Source organism: Sinocyclocheilus grahami, unplaced genomic scaffold (genome assembly GCF_001515645.1).
Source record: "Sinocyclocheilus grahami isolate Dianchi unplaced genomic scaffold, SAMN03320097.WGS_v1.1 scaffold303.1, whole genome shotgun sequence".
NCBI lineage: Eukaryota > Metazoa > Chordata > Actinopteri > Cypriniformes > Cyprinidae > Sinocyclocheilus > Sinocyclocheilus grahami.
Genome location: NW_015505482.1, coordinates 901,656 through 921,718, shown reverse-complemented (window position 1 = coordinate 921,718; position 20,063 = coordinate 901,656). Strand labels below are relative to the sequence as shown.

General features: G+C 34.5%; 2 protein-coding genes across 3 annotated transcripts in view; one reads left to right on the top strand and one right to left on the bottom strand.

Moving 5' to 3' along the window:
• LOC107601318 (serine/threonine-protein kinase MARK2) overlaps positions 1 to 3,653 on the top strand; it is a 24,143-nt gene extending 20,490 nt beyond the window's left edge. The window contains exons 7-9 of the mRNA XM_016293472.1: positions 1,378 to 1,497; positions 2,806 to 2,938; positions 3,026 to 3,653. Coding sequence (XP_016148958.1) covers positions 1,378 to 1,497; positions 2,806 to 2,938; positions 3,026 to 3,594 — 822 coding nt within the window. The 3' untranslated portion in view covers positions 3,595 to 3,653. The remainder of the gene's footprint in view (positions 1 to 1,377; positions 1,498 to 2,805; positions 2,939 to 3,025) is intronic.
• A 672-nt stretch (positions 3,654 to 4,325) lies between these two features.
• On the bottom strand, positions 4,326 to 15,148 carry edem2 (ER degradation enhancer, mannosidase alpha-like 2). 2 transcript variants are annotated; one of them, XM_016293507.1, is made up of 11 exons: positions 14,849 to 15,148; positions 14,427 to 14,537; positions 13,414 to 13,453; positions 13,228 to 13,333; positions 12,811 to 12,936; positions 10,316 to 10,527; positions 8,413 to 8,554; positions 8,130 to 8,254; positions 7,861 to 8,005; positions 6,256 to 6,377; positions 4,326 to 5,563 (listed from the first exon to the last, which is right to left on the bottom strand). In XM_016293507.1, exons 1-11 carry the CDS (start codon positions 14,953 to 14,955, stop codon positions 5,108 to 5,110), a joined length of 1,692 nt encoding a protein of 563 aa, XP_016148993.1. In that variant the 5' UTR covers positions 14,956 to 15,148; the 3' UTR covers positions 4,326 to 5,107. The 2 variants fall into 2 exon arrangements, with proteins under 2 accessions (XP_016148993.1, XP_016148994.1); XM_016293508.1 differs by lacking the exon at positions 14,427 to 14,537 and having other exon boundaries at positions 14,849 to 15,042.
• Between the last annotated feature and the right edge of the window lie 4,915 nt (positions 15,149 to 20,063).

Sequence of the window (20,063 nt, the reverse complement as noted above, 5' to 3'; positions counted from 1 at the left end):
AAAGAAAGAAGGCGTAACTTTTATTCTTGCTGTAGTATTGTTGTGGTGAAGGCGTGAAGGCGCTTTTTGTTTCATTGTGAAAGCGAAACTACTTTGTTTGGTCTTCCAAAAGAGGACGATATCGCTTCGTCATGCCTGGAGCTGATCCGTGCTGATCGCTGAGGAAATACTTCAAGTTCGCGCTGTGGATCACCGGATCAGCTTTCACCGTGGACGAAGCGGAGTTCAGCCCGGGGTCGTCACATGTGGTTGCCGCAGGCATCACAGTATGGTGAGGGGCGTAACATTTCCGTCACACGCTTGAGGTATTCAGCCAATCACAACGCACTGGATAGCTGACCAATCAGAGCACACCTCGCTTTTCAGATCGATGAGCTTTGTAAAAAATCGACTCGTTTCAGAAAGGCGGGGCATAGAGGAGAAACAATAATGTACAGTATGTGGAAAACAATGTGTTTTTTGAACCTTAAACCGCATAAACACATTTCATTACACCAAATATACAAAATAATGTTCTTTTTAGCAGCACCATATGACCCCTTTAATCAGCGTCATTATCTTTTTGGAATCTGTCAAACTTATTATTTCTCTTTTTTTGGAAACTTTTTTGAGGGATGGTAAAGTATAAATCAACTTCTCATTCTGAAAACCAGAACGTCCCAGTGAAGGTTTAAGGATGTGCAGATCTGATGACCATGGAATGAATTTGACTTCATCCTGGGGTTTATGAAATCACTCTTCAATTTGTTTAGGGGCGTCATCATTCTGGAATATGGGAACATTATAAGGGAACAATGTTGCATTATGTTGCACAATAGAACTGCCTCATTCCATGGTCATTCCAAAACCATACAGACAAGCAATCATTGGATCAGATGACAAGCAAAATAGCTGTGTATACCTCACCATGCCTCATAGCTGGTAACAGACAGGGTTGAAGGCATCCTTTGTCTTCATATGGTAACTGGATGTAGGAAATATGAAGGATGACTTATTATTTAGTTCTCACACCAGATTATGTGTCTCTTAAACACATGCAGAATCTGAATGAGAGGTTTATTTTGTATGTATGCACAATTTGTTTTTGTCTACAAATCTAATTGCAAGCAATTCAGCATAAACCCTCATATTGAGCTCATGAGAGGAATAAATTCAGTCAAGTGTGTCCAAACTTTTGACGGGTGCTGTAATACGATTCATCTCTGCTGCTGCATTTCTAATTATAATTATACTTCAAAATTAACCTCCTTTCCTATGGTGTTCTGCTATTTTTGTCCACCCTCTATGACTCAGAAATAGATTCCATTTAATAAACCAAAGTAGGTCACCCACTTTAATACAGAACTGCTTTATCTATAAATGCTCTGTTTGTTGTAGTTAGCTGACTTTGGCTTGTCCAACCGCTACACGAGAGGCCAGTGTCTGGACACGTTCTGCGGGAGCCCACTGTACGCATCTCCAGAGATTATCAATGGACTTCCTTACCACGGACCTGAGGTGAGATCTCCTGCCTTAACAGTTACTCTGATTGCTCATCTTCGTGAAAGTACACTTAAGCATGCTTTTAAAAAGAGTACTTATTGTGCAAATAATGTAATATACTTGTGTGAGCTGAATGTAATGTTTTGACTCTTGAATGCATGTTAATTGCAATTAAATTAAAATGTATTATAGTTTAAAAGTATATTCAATTCATTTAGCTGAGTGCTTTCTGACCCACTTAAGTGGGGCTTAAGTACATCTTTATATGTAATTTCATAATTACTTCTATTGTCTTTGTAATATGGTTAAAGGTTACTGCTGAATGAACTAACACAATTCTAGGTCATGTATTTAGATATATTCGTAATTAAATGTTTGTAATGAAGTTGCAATTTAGTACACTTACATTCATTTTACATGTATCATATAACACACGACAGTTATAATTAAAATCATGTGCTTTAGTATGTTAGTCAACATGTCAAAATAAGTCTACTTTCTTAAAGCATGACAAAAGATGATTAAAATGTGGTTTAAAATGTACTTTAAAGTAAAACTTTTAATTTGACATTATTAAAAAGTAAACATTTAAAGGGACAGTTCACCCAAAAATTAAGATTCTGTCATCTTTTATTCACCCTCATGTTGATCCAAACCTTTATGACTTTCTTTTATTCTTTGGAACATAAAAGAAGGTATTTCGAAGATTGTTGGCAAAGGGTTTTGGGTCCTATTGACTTTCATATTATGAGCAAAAATACTATGGAAAGTCAGTGGGAACCGAAAACCTTTGGTTACTAATATTCTTCAAAATATCATTCCACAAAAGAAAGAAAGTTATACAGGTTATTAATATTATATTATCTGCAAGTAAATTGATTGAGAGTACACTACAAGTGCACACTGAATACAATTAGGCATTCTTATTTTTCACAATACCCTTTAATCATTTAAAGGGATAGTTCACCCAAAAATGAAAATTCTGTCATCATTTACTCACCCTCATGTCTTTCCAAACCTGTATGAGTTGCTTTCTTATGTTGAACACAAAAGAAGATATTTTGAAGATTGCTGGTAATCAAACAGTTGGTGGTTGCCATTGACTTCCATAGTATTTTTTTTCCTACTATGGAAGTCAGTGGCAACCACCAACTGTTTGATCACCAGCAATCTTCAAAATATCTTCTACAGGTTTGGAACGACATGAGGGTGAGTAAATGATGACAGAATTTTCATTTTTGGGTGAACTATCCCTTTAAATCCCAATGTTTGTACGGTAAATACATCTTAAACAATGCTTCTTCTGCTCCTTTTATATGCCAGGTGGACTGCTGGTCTCTGGGTGTGCTGTTATATGCTCTCGTTTATGGCTCCATGCCTTTCGATAGCACAACTTACAGCGTCCTTAAAGAGCAGATCCGCCACGGACGATATAAAACCCCTGATGTCCTGTCAGGTGAGATTCACACACTCTCATATATCTGCCCATCAAAGTAACATCATGAGTGAGGATTTCCCATGATTCCTTCAATTCTTCCTACAGAGGCCCGTTCATTGATCGGATGGATGCTCACAGTGAAAACAGAAGACAGAGCCACTGTGGAAGACATCGCTAACCACTGGTGGCTAAACCTAAACTGTCCCAAAGCTGAAGAGATTCAACCGTGTGCCTCCACTCTACCCAGAAAGAAACATAAGGAAAGAACATTGACCTCAAACAGCAGCTTCGTTCTGCTGTCGCCTCTTGAATCGTCTTCCCACAACCAGCCCACGAAGGGCATCCTGAAGAATCTCTACAGTCGGGTTGAGTACACAGACAGGTCTGGGGCTGCTGGAAACGGTACGGCAGCGAATAGCGAGGACGTGGAAAGAATCGGGACAGATGACAGGAGGAAGAGGAAGGGCATTCTTAAATGTAACGGCAAGTTCTCCGGGGTTTCTCCAATCACGTCGGCTCCTACGTGGTCACATGGTTTCGGCAAAACTAGCCAGGAGTGTGACGGAGGTGAGCAGCAGGAGATGGAGTTTGAGATCAAGATCTCCCTGTGGAAAACACACCAGTCTACAGGCCTACACTTTCCACAGAATAGCTATTTTGATCATGTACGATGATTGTAAATGCATTGAATTTAATAACAAAGAACATAGGTAACACTTTACAGTTCAATTAGTTAACATGAGTGCATGAACAATCTTATGTAGCATTTATTAATCTAGGTTAGTGTTACTGTATTGTTATTTAATTTGAAAATATGAAAATAAAAGTTATTTATTGTATTTATTTAATATATATATATATATTTATTTATATAAATATACTATTGGTCATTGTTAATTTACGTTTGTTTGCAATGTTATACAACGATTAAAATATATATTAGAAATATGTAGAAATGAACATAAACCTAGATCAATAAACGCTGTATGAGTACTGTAAAATAATAAGAATGAATTAAAAATGATTGCCATAAACACTTCAAAAGTACATTTTTAAATAAAAACTGAAATACTTTTATTCTGCAAGGATGCATTAAATTGATCAAAAGTGACAGTAAGTACATTTATAATGTTGCAGATAAATTCTATTTAAAGTAAATGTTCTTTTTAAACTTTTTATTCATCAAAATGTATCAATGATAAGTGTAAAAATGTAACTATGTTAATAATAAATATTTCTTGAGCAGCAAATCGGCATATACTGATTTCTGAAGGATCATGTGACACTGAAGACTGGAGTAATGATGCTGAAAATTCAGCTTTGATCACAGGAATAAATCACATTTTACAATATATTCAAATAGAAAACAGTGATTTTAAATTGTAAAAATATTACACAATATTTCTGTTTTTACAGACTAAACAAATACAGCCTTGGTGAGCAAAAGAGTCTTCGTGCAGCACAAAGCTGCATCATTTGACCTGTAACACCAATCATGGTGAACAGAACATGTTCTATTGAATAACTCATAACAATAATCATCTGGAAATACCTGTGACATTAGAGCTGCTAAGATAATGTGCACTGTGAAATTGCTAATAACCCAGGTCAATTCGTTTATTTGCCTCAAAGGAAGTTAAAGCAGCTCTGAATCCGCTAATCCCAGCCCAAAAGAATAGAGGCTTTGTCCGGAGCTAGTCTTGCCATTCTCACTTTATGCTGGCATAGAAAATGGGCAAGAGTTTGAGGGCACGTTCATACAAACTTTTGCTCTCTGGCTCTCATTTGCTCTCTCACGTGAAGAGAATATACACTTTTTAGACTGATTAGCATTACAGTAGAATTAGTATTAAAATCTCAGTTAAGCAGCGCTGTTTGGTCTTGTGTGGCCTATTAAGTGGATCGTTTTTATTCTTTATTCCCTTCATCGTTTGACTGAATGAATGAGGGGATATGTGCAGTTTGTAAAATGCTTACCTCATTTAAATTCATTTTTTTGAGGAGTACCAAATGAAAACGCTTTGATAAAAAGATCGTACTGAACGCCAACACTTTTGTCATCTAAAACGTTTTTAATAAAAAGAGTGGAAAAAATCCACACATATTTAGAAAACATTTAATCTCTCCAAAGTTAAATTACAAACATAATCTACATCTTTACACACCGTTGACAGCGAGAAAGTCCGTTCAAGAGTTGTCAGAGAAGACTTGACCCATGACAGCCAGTTTGGCACTGAAGGGCTGTGTGGGGCACGAGAGCACCCGAGCTTTCCTCCTCTCTCCCGGCTTCAGTGCAATGCTCTCTCGTGAGCCGCCGGCACCTGGTGTCTCCTCTGATTGGTCCGTCGCAGGCCTGAGTGGTTCTGAGAGGCTGATGAGTATGTCCTGTAGCTCCCTGCGCTCGCTCTGGTATCGGCTGCAGCAGTGGAGCGCGGCGGGGTCGAGCGGATGAGCCTCTGTGTTAAACACGTAGCCGCCCGCGCTGAGTATGCAGTCTCCCTGCAGGCCGCCCAGCTCGAACTCTGTGCCCGAGTTATGAAGGAAGTTTTCAGGATCGAAGAGGAGGTAGAGGTATTTAATGGTCTCGGCCAAGAAGAAGGACTCCATGCGGTTGTCCAACTTGTGGTCCCTTACATCCTTCACCTTTGGCAGAAACAAAAAGATGAGCATGTTTAGGGACTGTGCAGGTTTCAGCCTTAATATCACTCAAGTTTTCAGATGCATTTTGAAACGTAACCCTGTAACTCGCAGTGTCTCAAGCTTATAAAGTCGCCGCATTGATTCTGAGAAATAACTTTTTCATTGTTGACTGAATGTGCAAACATTTCAAAGTTTTGCATGTTACCACGTTATTTCTTTCCTTTTTTATTCATTAAAAAATTAGGATTTGGAGAAATGCAGCATTACATCAGTTGCTCACCAGTGGATCCTCTGCAGTGAATGGGTGCCGTCAGAATGAGAGTCCAAACAGCTGATAAAAACATCACAATAATCCACAACACTTCAGTCTAAAATAAAAGTCTTAATGATGAATTTGTTTATCACAAACATGCAGCTTTTCACTTCACAAGCCGTTAATTGATGCACTGGAGTGGTGTGGATTACTGTGATGTTTTTATCAGCTGTTTGGACTCTCATTCTGACGGCACCCATTCACTGCAGAGCATCCACTGGTGAGCAACTGATGTAATGTTAAATTTCTCCAAATTTGTTCAGATGAAGAAACTAACTCATCTATATCTTGGATGGCCTGGGAGAGAGTAGATTTTCAAATTTAGGTAGACTCGTTTTGAAATGTAACGAGTGAAATCTTTTAGTTACAGTGTTATACTTACAGTGGCAAAGCCACAGTTCACCCGGCTGATTTTGTCAATCGACTCGACTGCATCCCGGCCAAGCTGCATGAATGTAGGGTCACCGGTGGCCTTATACAGATACATGGCGCTCTCAATCAACTCTGTACAACACAAACACACACTGAGTGGTTACTTCAGTTTCATTCATATAAATCAAAAACCAAAACAAAACAGATTTTACATTATCTGAAAAAAAATGTGATGGGTGCCCATTCGAAATTTGCTGCCCACGCCCATTATTTGCCAAGTGCTTGCTAATGTGTTATGAGGGGTTGTTAGAGCATTGCTAGAGTGTGGCTGTTTGGGTTGCTGTGGTGTTTTAAAGGGTTGTGTTCTAAATGGAATGAGCAATAGTAACAGTGGTGCTTGCTAAAAGCTGGAAAACTCAGAAAATCAGAACAGATTTTTAAACAGTAAGCAACATATATTTGACAACTTTGTAAATGGTTATGAAGGAAAGACAGGGCATCATACATTGACGTTAAGAAAATGTGCCCATTTTTTGGTAAATCTGTCAAATCTGCAGACTGGTTCAGATTTTCAGCAACTTGCATCGGCTCATCCAGGCTGTAATTCAGGGCAAATGTTGTGTAGTGTATGCCAGCCCTAAAGCAATATAATCCTTATAATGCATAAAAAATATTTTTGTGGTCAGTTTTGACAGAACATAAGCTTATAAAATAGTCATAATATTTTTCAACAAAAACACACGGTTTCTGATGAATGACTTCTCAATGAGAGAAAAGGTTTTGCATTACTACACTTACTTTTTTGAATAAAAAAAACACAAAATACATTTTTGAAGTTAAAATTTAAAATTACACATGAACTACGGCAAAACAAGTGTGATGCAAGAAAGCATATGTATTATTATGTGAGAATTTTTATTTAAATATATTGTTATATAAAATGTATATGAACATATAATATGAGAGTTAGCAGTACTAACTCCTCTGAAATCAACATGATCTTTCATTTGGCACAAAAAAAGTCAAAATGTATGAAACCTCTATTCTCTCAAACCAAACAAGATCAAAACAACATGCATTGTTTTAGAGTTTTCACTAAATATATTTATTTTACTTGCATAAACTTTCACTTCTTTGATGAAAAAGATGATCAAATTTTCATGCTGCAGTAATTTATTAAAAGGTGGCAGCAGAGCAAAATGTGGACTTAACATTTTTCCAACCCCCTTTTTTTATTTTTTAGTAGTTTATTTGATATGGTTATTTATTACGTCACATTTATTGTCTGTTTATAGTGTGTTTATTCATGAATATTCATGAGAGAAACTCTATAACTCTTGAAATATTTCAGTTTGTGTGCAATGAATCTAGAATACAAGAAAGTTTGCTTTTTTTTTTATTAAATCACAAAAAATAAAGACCTTTTCCATGATATTCTAATTTTTTTAGATGCACCTGTTTAAATGGTTATATCTCTTACAAAATCTAAAAAAAAAAAATTAAATGATATGTATTATATCTTTACATTTTCAAAGCTGGGTTCCCATACTAAATGTGTTTTTAGAAATTACCCAAAAGTGTTCTAAGGCTCTAAATCAAAGTGTTCTATAGATACCTGGGCGCAGAGGGTATCCCTCTCGTTTGTCCACGGTGTAACCTTGAGGAATGCTGTAGAACTCCGGGAGTCCTCCAAACTGACGCCACACACTGTAGTAGTTATGGAAGGTCTTTGTGGCACTGGAAATATCACCTATCAAACTCTGATAAACACATGTACATCTCAGATGCATACAGTATATAGATAACAAAGACTTAAAGCTAGTCCCTTTCCCTTTGTCTTGTGACACACTGGACTAGAGTTTGGAGACAGATCTGCTTCCTCACCTGCAGTCCAGGCCAGAACGCCTCCAGAGACTGAAACACAGGCATTGATACTGTTCCCTTATGCATCTGCACCCACAGATACCAATCATCAAACTTAGTGTAGTTCTTTATGGACTTATCAAATTCTGCAACACACATTCGAAAGTTGATAATGTTTTCACACAGGCAAGATAAAGAAAGATAAACAGCAATTAGTGGAAATTATGATTAGTTATTCTTATCCAAACTAATAGCAATTGTAACACAGCTGCAGTTATTGCTTTACTGATATGTCAGTGTTTACCGTGAAACATTGCCAGTAGCTCCTCATCTTGCAGCATGATGGCCCCCTTTACCAGATACTCGAAGTACGAGTCCACTCCCGCCCCGATCCCTGCGTCCTGAGCCACCCACTTAGAGGTTATGACATCTATATGGTTGCCCACCTGAAAAAATGAGAAGGTTATGTGATAACATGAACACTGAGGGCCAGATTTATCTTTTTCCATATTTGACATCTAATAAATTGTTTTGAACTCCAACTGTTAACATATGTTATATGTATGCTGCCAAATAATTGCTGAAATAGTGTAGCTATCTACTGTAGCTCATACAAATCAATTAACATCAAACACAGACAAGTTATTATTATTAAAACTGCAATGCTAAAATGCAGGATTCCATTTGATAAGCTTTCACGCTTTAACTGACTGCACGCATTTGAAATATTTTGTATTCATATTTAGTGTTGGGGAAAGTTACTGTTAAGTAATATTGCGCTACTCCCTAAAAAAGTAACTTATTACGTTACATAGTTACTTCTTATGGAAAGTAATGCGTTGTGTTACTTTTTCACATCTGGGCTGGGCTTGCTTATTTATTTTAAATATAAAGACAATTCTATTTTTGGTTAATAAAACGGGATTAAATACTCATAGGATATTTGCGTTATTTAACATATTTAATTACTGCAGGCTTGCATCATATTTTGAGTTCGCATTTCAATGTTTTTATTCATTTTGAGGAATACATTAGTCTAGAACTCCAGTAACAATCAGGTTTACACAGCGCTTATTTGTAACTTATTTGAAAAAGTAACTCGGATATTTTCATATAAATTAAAAAGTAATGTTACTTTACTAGTTACTTGAAAAAAGTAATCTGATTACGTAACTCGCATTATTTGTAATGCGTTACCCCCAACACTGTTCATATAAGTTTTAAAATATCATCATGATTACATTAATTATTACTAAATTATCTTCTAACTTTTGGCTGCCTGCTCTAAACAGCGTGAAAAACACTCTGCTCGCATTGTATGATAAATTAGTTTTTAGAAACTCTCAACTGTATATTTTAAAAAACAGAATGAGGCAAATATTTTTCTTATCCAGACTTACTACTATCAAATTCCATGCTTTTCCACACAGTGCAGGAAACCTGGGGTCATATTTATATATAAAAAAAATGTGTGCACGTGTGTGAGCATTGTTACTCATTTGACATACAAAGAGGGTTTACATTGTGACCCTAAAGCCCCATTTAATTCCAGGGGTCAGAGAGAGGGCAGAAAGTGGTCACAAAAATTATAATTTTTTTAATTAGCATATTTTGGTGCAAAACATGTATATGACCCTATTTAATCAGCTTGCAAATATGTCCAGCTATGCTACATAGCAAAATGCTAAGTGTTAATCAGATTAGGATTTTTATAAGCGTTATGGTGTAGAGACTCCATAATAATAATAATCTGTTTTCTATGAACTCAGGGATAATTGGTTGTACACAACAGACAAACATAACCATAGATTTAGCTTTTCAATCACCTTGTCTTAGTAATTGCTGTTAAAGCGATTAATGCTGTGGTAAGAAAGCACCAGCTAAAGCAAATAGAAAATAGATCATAGGATGTTATTAGAGGCATTTGGTCAAAGCTTTTCAGAAGAGACTAACAGACTCTTATTCTGACGGCACCCATTCACTGCAGAGGATCCATTGGTGAGCAAGTGATGTAAAACTAAATTTCTCCAAAACTGTTCTGATGAAGAAACAAGCCCATCTGGATGGCTTGAGGGTGAGTACATATTCAGCAATTTTTTTTTCATTTTTGGGTGAACTATTCCTTTAATATTGCATAATGTGGAGTTAAAACCAAAGAGTGCTGGACTCTGGTGTCAAACGTCTTGATCCAGATCAAAAGATTTTACCAGGCCGATATCGGAGCGTGTCCTCCACAAGGCCCTGAGAGCTTTGCGAGCCACGTTCTCAAACACAGGGTCTCCAGTCAGTCGGCTGAGGGTGGAGAACTCCAGGATGAAGGTGCCCACTCCAGCAGTGCAGGTGACCGGGGTCTCGCTGGGGTTCACCCCCCTCAGCAGGTTCACTGTGCCATATGGCATCCCTGTGGGGGTCTGGAAAGCTGAGAAGAGGCAGGATACATCAAACTGACAGCATTATTCAGTTATCATGATCTATTTCCTTCCTATACAGCATGCCAGATTAGCATTAGTGTATCATAAACCAAACACACTCCTAACATTTATGGAATCTTTTCATTGCACAAAAGGTTCTTTACAGTGGAAAAAGCTTCTTCCGATTATTTAAATATTCTTCACATCAAGAAAATAATTATTTTTTTTTTTTACCAAAAACTTTCTTGTGGTGTGAAAACATTTATTTTTAACCTCTCAAGACCTGAGAAAAGATTTTTAGGAAAAAAAAAGTTTTTTTCATGTCTTTACATTGTTTAGAGCATAAAAAAAAAAATAAAAATAAATAAAGATTTCATTCATAAGTTATGCCATGTCCCTCGGTAGAGGACATCGGGACTCAATAATTTTGAATTTTTTTTTAAAGACATGAATGAACATGCATAGGCAAAAACAATAGATTTTTTAAAATCACAAATACATTTTTAGTTTTCACGATTTTTTTTTACATCTTTGTATAAAGATGATTCTCAACTATGTTATAACAATGATTTGATATACTATTTTGCTTATTGCAAAATGTGTGTAAAATGGAACCCATAAACGGGTTTTCTCGTTATATACAATGTATCTATAAACTAAATCTAGTTTGCATATTAATGTGTTTTTGGGGCAACATGTAATGAAAAAAGAAGTGTAATAATGGGAGTAATATTTGACAAGATTTTCATAATAATATTTCATAGAATATTGAAACATAATTTCTTTCCCTATTCATTCGTTATGTCTCCCAAAATGCTAATAAACATGCTTTTAGTCCCGGTGTACGAAATCAGCGTCCTGTTTCGTAACAGAGTCATATTTTGATTTGAAACCCCATAACATTTTCCTGAGATGTTGATTTATGACAGACAGTTTAAAAATTAGACAGATTTAAATGATAATTACAAAATATTATCATATTTCCATAAGAGTGTCACTAAATTAATATCGGACATATTTGAAGACCAAAGAAAAAGGGAGTGGTCGCGGTGAAACATCCAAACATTTAGTATCTCTGAAAAGCCCTGAATGTGCTCTGTACAGGACATCCAGACTGTGGCATGTATAGTCTCAGAGAAATTCACTAAAATATAATGTCCTCATATGAGGTCACAGGGTCTCAGGAGGGTCTCTTAAGAGTGCAGTAAATTGAAAATAGTACATCAAAGGTTGAAGGTGAATGGCATATATGGCATGGGTTTTGGATGCATCCTTGCATGCTCCTTGGGCTCATACTGCTCACATCTCCTTAAGCAATTATGCAAGATGTATGCAAATTTAGTTTTTGTTTGCTGTGAGAACTATTACCATGTACGATGTACCTTTTCAAATCCATATATTTTGGTTTAATACAAGGAAATACAATACATATTCTATGAACTAAAGTGATGAACAAAATCATAATAAATAAATAAAATCATATGCACTCATTAACCTTCATTATTTTAGTATTATTTATATACTACTATAGTAGGCTATACATTAATATTTTGACTTAGGTTTTATTTTTATATTTGACGTTTAAATTAATTTTAGTTGAAGTATTAGTCATTTTGTTCATCATTTTTATTAGTTTTGATTTTTCAATATTTTTATACAGTTTTATTAATTTTGTAGTAATTCTTGTACTTGAACTTTTTTTTTCTTAAGTTTAAGTTTTTAATTTAATATTTAATTTATTTCAGTTTTATTTGGGTAATTCATTGCTGGCAAGATGGGGGTTTAATAATAGTTGACTGTCAATGCTGTAGAAATGCAATTTTACTTTTAAATTGGTGCTACATAACTAGAGAAAATAGAGAAAAAGGGCTGTGGCAAAAAAGGTGGGAAAACTTTAACACCCATAAAGCACTGGGCTCGATCAGACCATGTGAGCGAGGATATAAAAATGCATAAATACTTTGTGTATTGCATTTGTGCATAAGTGTGTAGTTTTCCATTTCAATGTCAAAACTCTGTCAATGTGTTTGGAGATATCTTTGTACAAATGTATTACAAACATATTACACATTTTCTTACAATACCGACATCGTAACAGTATAAAGCTGGTTGGAAACTGTTAATCTAACACGGTCATTAACAAAACATTTTGCTCAGTGACTGTGGTGCACTAACATTTACATTTAATCATTTTTGCAGACGCTTTTATCCAAAGTGACGCAAACGATTCATGCTAAATATGTTTCAGACAGCGACGTAATTGCACTATTACTTATTGTTAGCTCCCTCACCAGGCAGCAGTTTGCGGGCAGCGTCCTCTGCCATGCGCAGGAGGGGTCCGGAGCAGGGCCAGCCCTCCTCCACCTCCATCCCGGCACGCTTGGAGAGCAGATGAGCCGAGAGGAGCCCACCGACCACTGCAGATGAGATTTGATCATGTGACCAGAACATCAACACGTGCACTGGGGAAACGGCTTGAACGTCAGCGACTACAGACGAGTGCTACAGGATAAGTACGTTTCCCCAAAACAAGCCCAGGTAATACTGAACCCCAAAATGAAAAGAAAAATTGAAGATATTCTGTTTTGCATCACAGTAAAGCACATCACCATATTTAACAGTAATGCAAAAATAATTACTTATTAAAAGTTTTTCCGTTTTTTATATATTTTGAAATAAAGCTCATCTATGACGGCTGGTGACTTTACCTCGTATATTCGTCTCAAACACAGACGCATTTACATCAATGTCGAAATCCACCGTGTCCTGGAGCAGAGTGGCCACGCGCTGGAACTCTGTGTGGTTTCCCAATATCTGCGATCAGACAGGAAAAATATTCTCTGCATCTGAACACTGCAGGACATGGAACAATCTTGTTGAAACTAATTTCATACCAGCAATGTGTCCAGAGCATCAATGAGTGTGAGGGAGAAACTGAAGGAAACAAACAGAGAGGTTATGAGGAGGGAATATGACTTCTAAATCTCCCTGACATAATTAGATGTTTCAAAAAGAGAGATAACATATTAGACAAAACTCAGTTGTTCAATAGCTGTTGCTCAGGAGTGAATAATGCCACTGAAAAATACAATTGCACCAACTTTCCCAGGGGCCTTTAGGGCCAAAGACACATCACTGAACGTTAAAGAAGTAAAACGAACATTTTACACCAGCAAAGTTTGATTTCTATTTTAATCTTGTGGAACATTTTTTTTTATTTTCTTTTTATGTCATGTCAGCAGCAAGGCCACTTTCATACGGAGAACAAAGTGAATAAAAGTTGTACATTGAAAATAAAATAAATAAATAATTAAAAAAAAATTAAAAACATCCATTCAGGTGATACTTTTTAAAAAAATACACTGTCAAATAAATACAAATGTTGCTATTTACATGAAAAACTGCAGTCCCGTAAAATATGTTTGACAGTCAAATAAGTCCGACAAGGAAGGCATTATGGTGCTTCTTCACCTTTCAATATATAATTCAGCGTAAACCTTGATCCTAGCAAAAACAAACTTAATCATGCCTAGATTTGAAATGACTCAAAATAAATAAACCGATATGACCTGGAACCCAGCAGACATTGATATTCAAGATATTGACGTGTAAAACAGATCTACTTTAGGTAAGATATTTATATTTCTGGGGTGGCCAAGTCTTTACAGATTTGCGAGATTAAAGCAGGCGCTTCAGCTGTAAAGATGTGCTGGGATCTGCATGCCGGATACATAATCTGCCCTCTTCATGATACACAGCTATTAAACAAGATACCATGAAGAGGTGGTGGTGCATGCATCTAAAGACGATCAAGTTTGGCTGTTTTTGACTAGCCTATCTGACGAAGACCCAAAGGGACTGCTGTCATTTACAAAAGATGTATGCTAGAAAGAGCTTGTGCACAAACCTGCCCCATGTGTCCTGTCCATCACATGTCAGCGGCCTCAACTCATCATAGGGATATGCATTTTCCAAGTAGCTGTTGTATGCATGATAAAACATGGACTTTATTCTGTCCCTGTTAAGACAAATAAAGCAAACGAGCGTTAACAGGACTGATTACCAATACTCTTCAAAGCAGCATCAGGCTTTACACTCACAGGCTACAGGTGACTGGTGTAACTAACACTGAACAAGCTTTCTGCTGACATGTATTTACACATGAGCATATGGCAAAGCTGATTGCCTGACAGAAAAGACATGCATTTATACTTGTTAGAGCAGCTGTGATATCTAATCAACTCTATACGGCACCCTGACACTCTGACCGACTTAGTACAGGTGAATATTTAGAGCTGAATTTAAAAGCATGTCAGAAAGAAACCTCACCTGTAATGGGACATTTCCTGCTCAGTAAAATCTCTGCCTTTAACATGACTGATGCTCGGAGACAGGTATGTGGCGCAGAAGACGGCGGAGAAAAGGAAAGTAAGCATGAAGTAACGAGATGTGAGCAGAGGCAAACAATACAATAATTTCAAGCGACATGGATAAGCACAAATACTACAAATAGTGACAATAGGAAGTGCACGTACTGCGCATGCGTGTGAGCGAACGCTGACGTGCCGGTAGCTCGCGCTGTCTGGTTTAAAATAAAAGCCCCGCGCATGCGCCTGAGAAGATAAAAGTCCTCGGCTGTGAAGACATACAATGACATAAAACACACAAACAAACGAAATGACATAAAATAGCATAAAATAAAATAAAATCAATTACAAAACAAAATCAAATCAAATCAAATAAAACATAACATAACAAAATGAAATAAGATGAAAATAACATAAAATTAAATAAATGAAATAACAAAATAACATAAAAAAACCAAATGAAATCAAATAGCAAAATAAAATGAAATAAAACAACATAAAATGAAATAACAAAATAACATAAAAACAAAATGAAAATAACAAAATAACATAAAAAAAACAAATTAAATCAAATGAAATAAAATAGTAAAATAAAATCACCTAAAACAACATAAAATAAAATAACAAAATCAAATGAAATAAAATAACAAAATAACATAAAAAACAAAATGAAATAAAAAATAAAATCACCTAAATCAACATAACATGAAATAAAATAAAATGAGATCAAATAAAATGAAATAAAACAACATAAAATAACAAAATAAAATCACCTAAATCAACATAACATGAAATAAAACAACATAAAATAAAATAACAAAATGAAATTAAATGAAATAACAAAATAACATAAAAAACAAAATGAAATAAAATAAAATGACCTAAAACAACATAACATGAAATAAAATAATAGCATAAAATTAAAATGAAATAGAATAACACAATTAAATTAAATTAAATAACAACATAAAATGAAACAAAATGAAATAAAATAACAAAATTAAATATAACATAACATAACAAAATGAAATAAGATGAAAATAACATAAAATTAATTAAATGAAATAACAAAATAACATAAAAAAACAAATTAAATCAAATAAAATAAAATAACAAAATAAAATCACCTAAATCAACATAACATGAAATAAAATAAAATGAGATCAAATAAAATGAAATAAAACAACATAAAATACAAAATGAAATAAAATAAAATTACCTAAAACAACATAACATGAAACAAAATAATAGCATAAAATTAAAATGAAATAGAATAAAACAATTAAATTCAATTAAATAACAACATAAAATGAAACAAAATGAAATAAAATGAAATAAGAACATAAAATAAAATAAAAATGAAATAACCTAAAACAACATAACATGAAATCAAATAAAATGAAATAAAACAACATAAAATAACAAAATGAAATGAAATAAAATAACATAAAAAAAAATGTAAAATAAAAAACATTACCTAAAACAACATAACATCAAATAAAATAATAGCATAAAATTAAAATGAAACAAAATAACAAAATGAAATAAAATAAAGTTTGAAACAGACACATGCCACTGTTTGAGTCTTTTCAGAGCTTTTATTAATTTATTTTTAAATCGACCTACAGAAAAAGTGGACTTATAGAAGGAATCAACAACACAAGACTAATCAGCAGCACCTAAGCAGCAAATTGATGATCTATTATTACTATCCATTACAACTTCAAAGTAATCCAGACAAATAAGCACCTTCTTCTACCCAACACAGGTTTTAAAAGATGAATCCACTGAAAAGGTAGGAGATATGTTACTGAGACCGCTTATCTTGAGTAATTATGTTGTGAATGTACAATTATTAGCGTCAGAAACATGAGAACATGAATAACGTTGTCAACTTTAAATTATTAGAGTTGTAGTTTTGGCTCAATGTGCAGCACCAGATGTGAGTGTCCATGTGAATATGTGCATCTAACTGTGCATGTAACTGTTTAACATGAATAGCTTTTCAACTTGCTATACACAAAACATATATAGTGCTATCAAATAAAAGATATACAACCAGAAGTAGAAACATATAACCATAGAGCGTCATGAGTTCGACACAATCTCAGCTTATTATTACACCGAAGGAGTATTATACAAAACACTTGGCGTTTCTTTTTTATTAAAAAGTGAAAGTGAATAAATAATGATGAAGGGAAAGTTATTGTGCATAATGTTTTAAATAGTGTGTAATAACTGAGACCTGTGTATGCTGTAATTTAATAAGCGGTCACACTCAGCAGCCTCTGCCAGCAGTTTATAAGCATTCCCATCATTTTCATTCTCCGCCGCTGTCTTCCTTTTCCTTTCTTCCCTGGTTTGCAAGATGCTTTTTTCCGTCTACTTGCCTGCAAAATAATACATATTTCTACATCATGTTAAATCCTCTCTTTATTTCAGATTATTGTAATTCAGATTAACTTTATTTTAGTGCTGTCAAACGATTAATAGCATCGTTTTTGTTTACATAATATGTGTGTGTGTACTGTTTATTTATTATGTATATATATAAATACACATACATACAGTATATCTATTTTGAAAATATTTACATGCATTTACATTTATATTCTTATATATTATATTATATATATTTAATATATAAACATAACATATTTTTCTTAAACATATACATGCATGTATATGCATGTATAAACATGCATATGCATATTTCTTAAACATATACATGCATGTTTGTGTATTTATATAAACATAATAAATAAACACAGCGCGCACACACATATTATGTAAACAAAAATGTTTATTTTGGATGCGATTAATCGTTTGACAGCACTAGTTCATTTTCATTATTTAATCAACAAACAAACAAACAAACAAAAATCTTTTTATTGAAATTCCTAAAAAATTTGATTAAATACATACATTTCTAGATATTTTTACCCTCGGTTTACATCAGATTATAATTATTCAGATCTTATTCCGATATTACTCAGATCGCTTTATTTCGATTATTCAATAAATGAACATAAATAGATTTTGACAATTCCCTCACAAATAAATAAACAAATACATTTATGGATCATGCTATCCTAATTTGATTTGAGATTATAATTATTTAGTATAAGTTTATTTTGATTATTTAATAAACAAGGCAACAAATAAATCCATTCCAAGATCATGTAATCCTCTGTTTATTTCAGCTTATAATCTTTATTTTGTAATTATACGCTTTATTTTGATTATTCAATCAACAAACAAACAAACAAGCGAACAAACAAAAACTAAATACACTTTTGATTGTTCAATCAACAAATAAATAAATAAATGCATCCTCAGTTTGTTTCAGATTATAATTATACAGATATAAATAAATAAATACAGTTAATAATAAATATAGTTATTCAAAATAACTTTATTTAGACAGACAAACAAACAAACAAAGTTCTAGATCATTTTATCCTATCCATTTCCGTTTATAATTATTAAGATCAACTTTGTTTTGATTATTCCGTCAACAAACAAACACACAAACAGACAGATAAATATGTTACCAGTCTCTCTGGTTTGCGGCAGTTTCGTGTGATGAGCAGCTGCATTTGTTCCACCACCTTTGTCATGCGATCTGCATGCTGGTGTCTCTGCCGTTCACTCAAGCAGCTGAAGATTTGGGTCATATTATAGATATATCGCAGGATACGGTGAACCTACAAGCAAAACACACTGTATCTGTTATCAAGACACCACCACACAGAGAACAGCTCGGTGGCAACGGTCTCTGAAAACATTAAAGACCAAACGCTGTGTTAAGGAAACATACATGTAGCCATGTACAGGTGGCTGTACCTTCTCAGACGGACAGTGGTCCTTTTCGTTTGAGAAGTCAAATGTACCAGTCAGATTCTGGGCCGAGAGAGAAACAAAACACTCATCCAGTACATCTTCTGCACATCACCAGAAGAGGGAGGCAAGCGACCATATACACACAATCTCACGCCGCCCTGCTTACTTCACACTTGAAATGCTTGTGTTAGGCAATCAGACAGCAAGTCAGATTTACTAGAAGCTGACTACATAGTCTGTTTGAAGGGGTTATGAGATACGACACTCACCAGGTTTTGGAGCTCAACCAGGATGAGAGCCCTGTAGGTGCTGATGATGGCAGAATAATCACAGGAGCGTTTACTGTGGGCCGCCGCGAGCAGCAGCATTACAGTCACACACACAGCAGGCCTGTTCACACACTGCACACAACACATGCATCTGCAGCTTCAACACGGCACTGAACATTTGCATTCAACATTTCTACATCTCATCCTTATATAAGTATATAGACACAAAGCAACTTACAATTGAGGACAGTAGGAATATATATATATGAAGAGTTCAGAAGCAAAAGCCTCTAAGTGCCATTCTTCTAAAATGAGCATTTTTATTAGACTTATTATGTTTAGGTGAAGTAATTTTACTCTAATAGCAATGCATAGGTCCTTTTCTATGCAATTAAAGTGAAATAACTAAACATAAAAATAGGAGCCTGATAAAAATACGATTTTTAGAAGAATATTTCAGACGGCACTTAGAGGCTTTTGCATCTGAACTCTTCATATATGAAGAGTTCAGATGCAAAAGCCTCTAAGTGCCATACTTAAAAACTCTACATCTATTATATATATAATAGATGTAGAGTTTTTGAGTATTTTATACAGACTTGTCAACTACAAATCAAAGTGCATTTGCTATATGGCTGCTATAAAGTCACATGACAGGATAAAACATGTCATTACACACACATAGGCCTACAACTACAATACAATAAATTATACAGCCTCTATTACTGTTGCATTATTATATTATATAATCTCATATCATCTATTATAATTCTGATAGGCCTACATAATAAATAAATAACTACCACATTTAAAGCCTTATTATTTTATTATTCTGATCACAGCATATTAAACACGACTCATTTGTGAAAAGGCTGAGTCCCATTCTGAATCACAAACGGACTAAATATAATAATAGATTGTATAGTTAATATTATAGACAGCCTAATATAATAATAGCATTATTGAGGCGATAAACCAAACAAAGTAAAAGCAAAAAAAATATATTTAATATATAAACATAACATATTTTTCTTAAACATATACATGCATGTATATGCATGTATA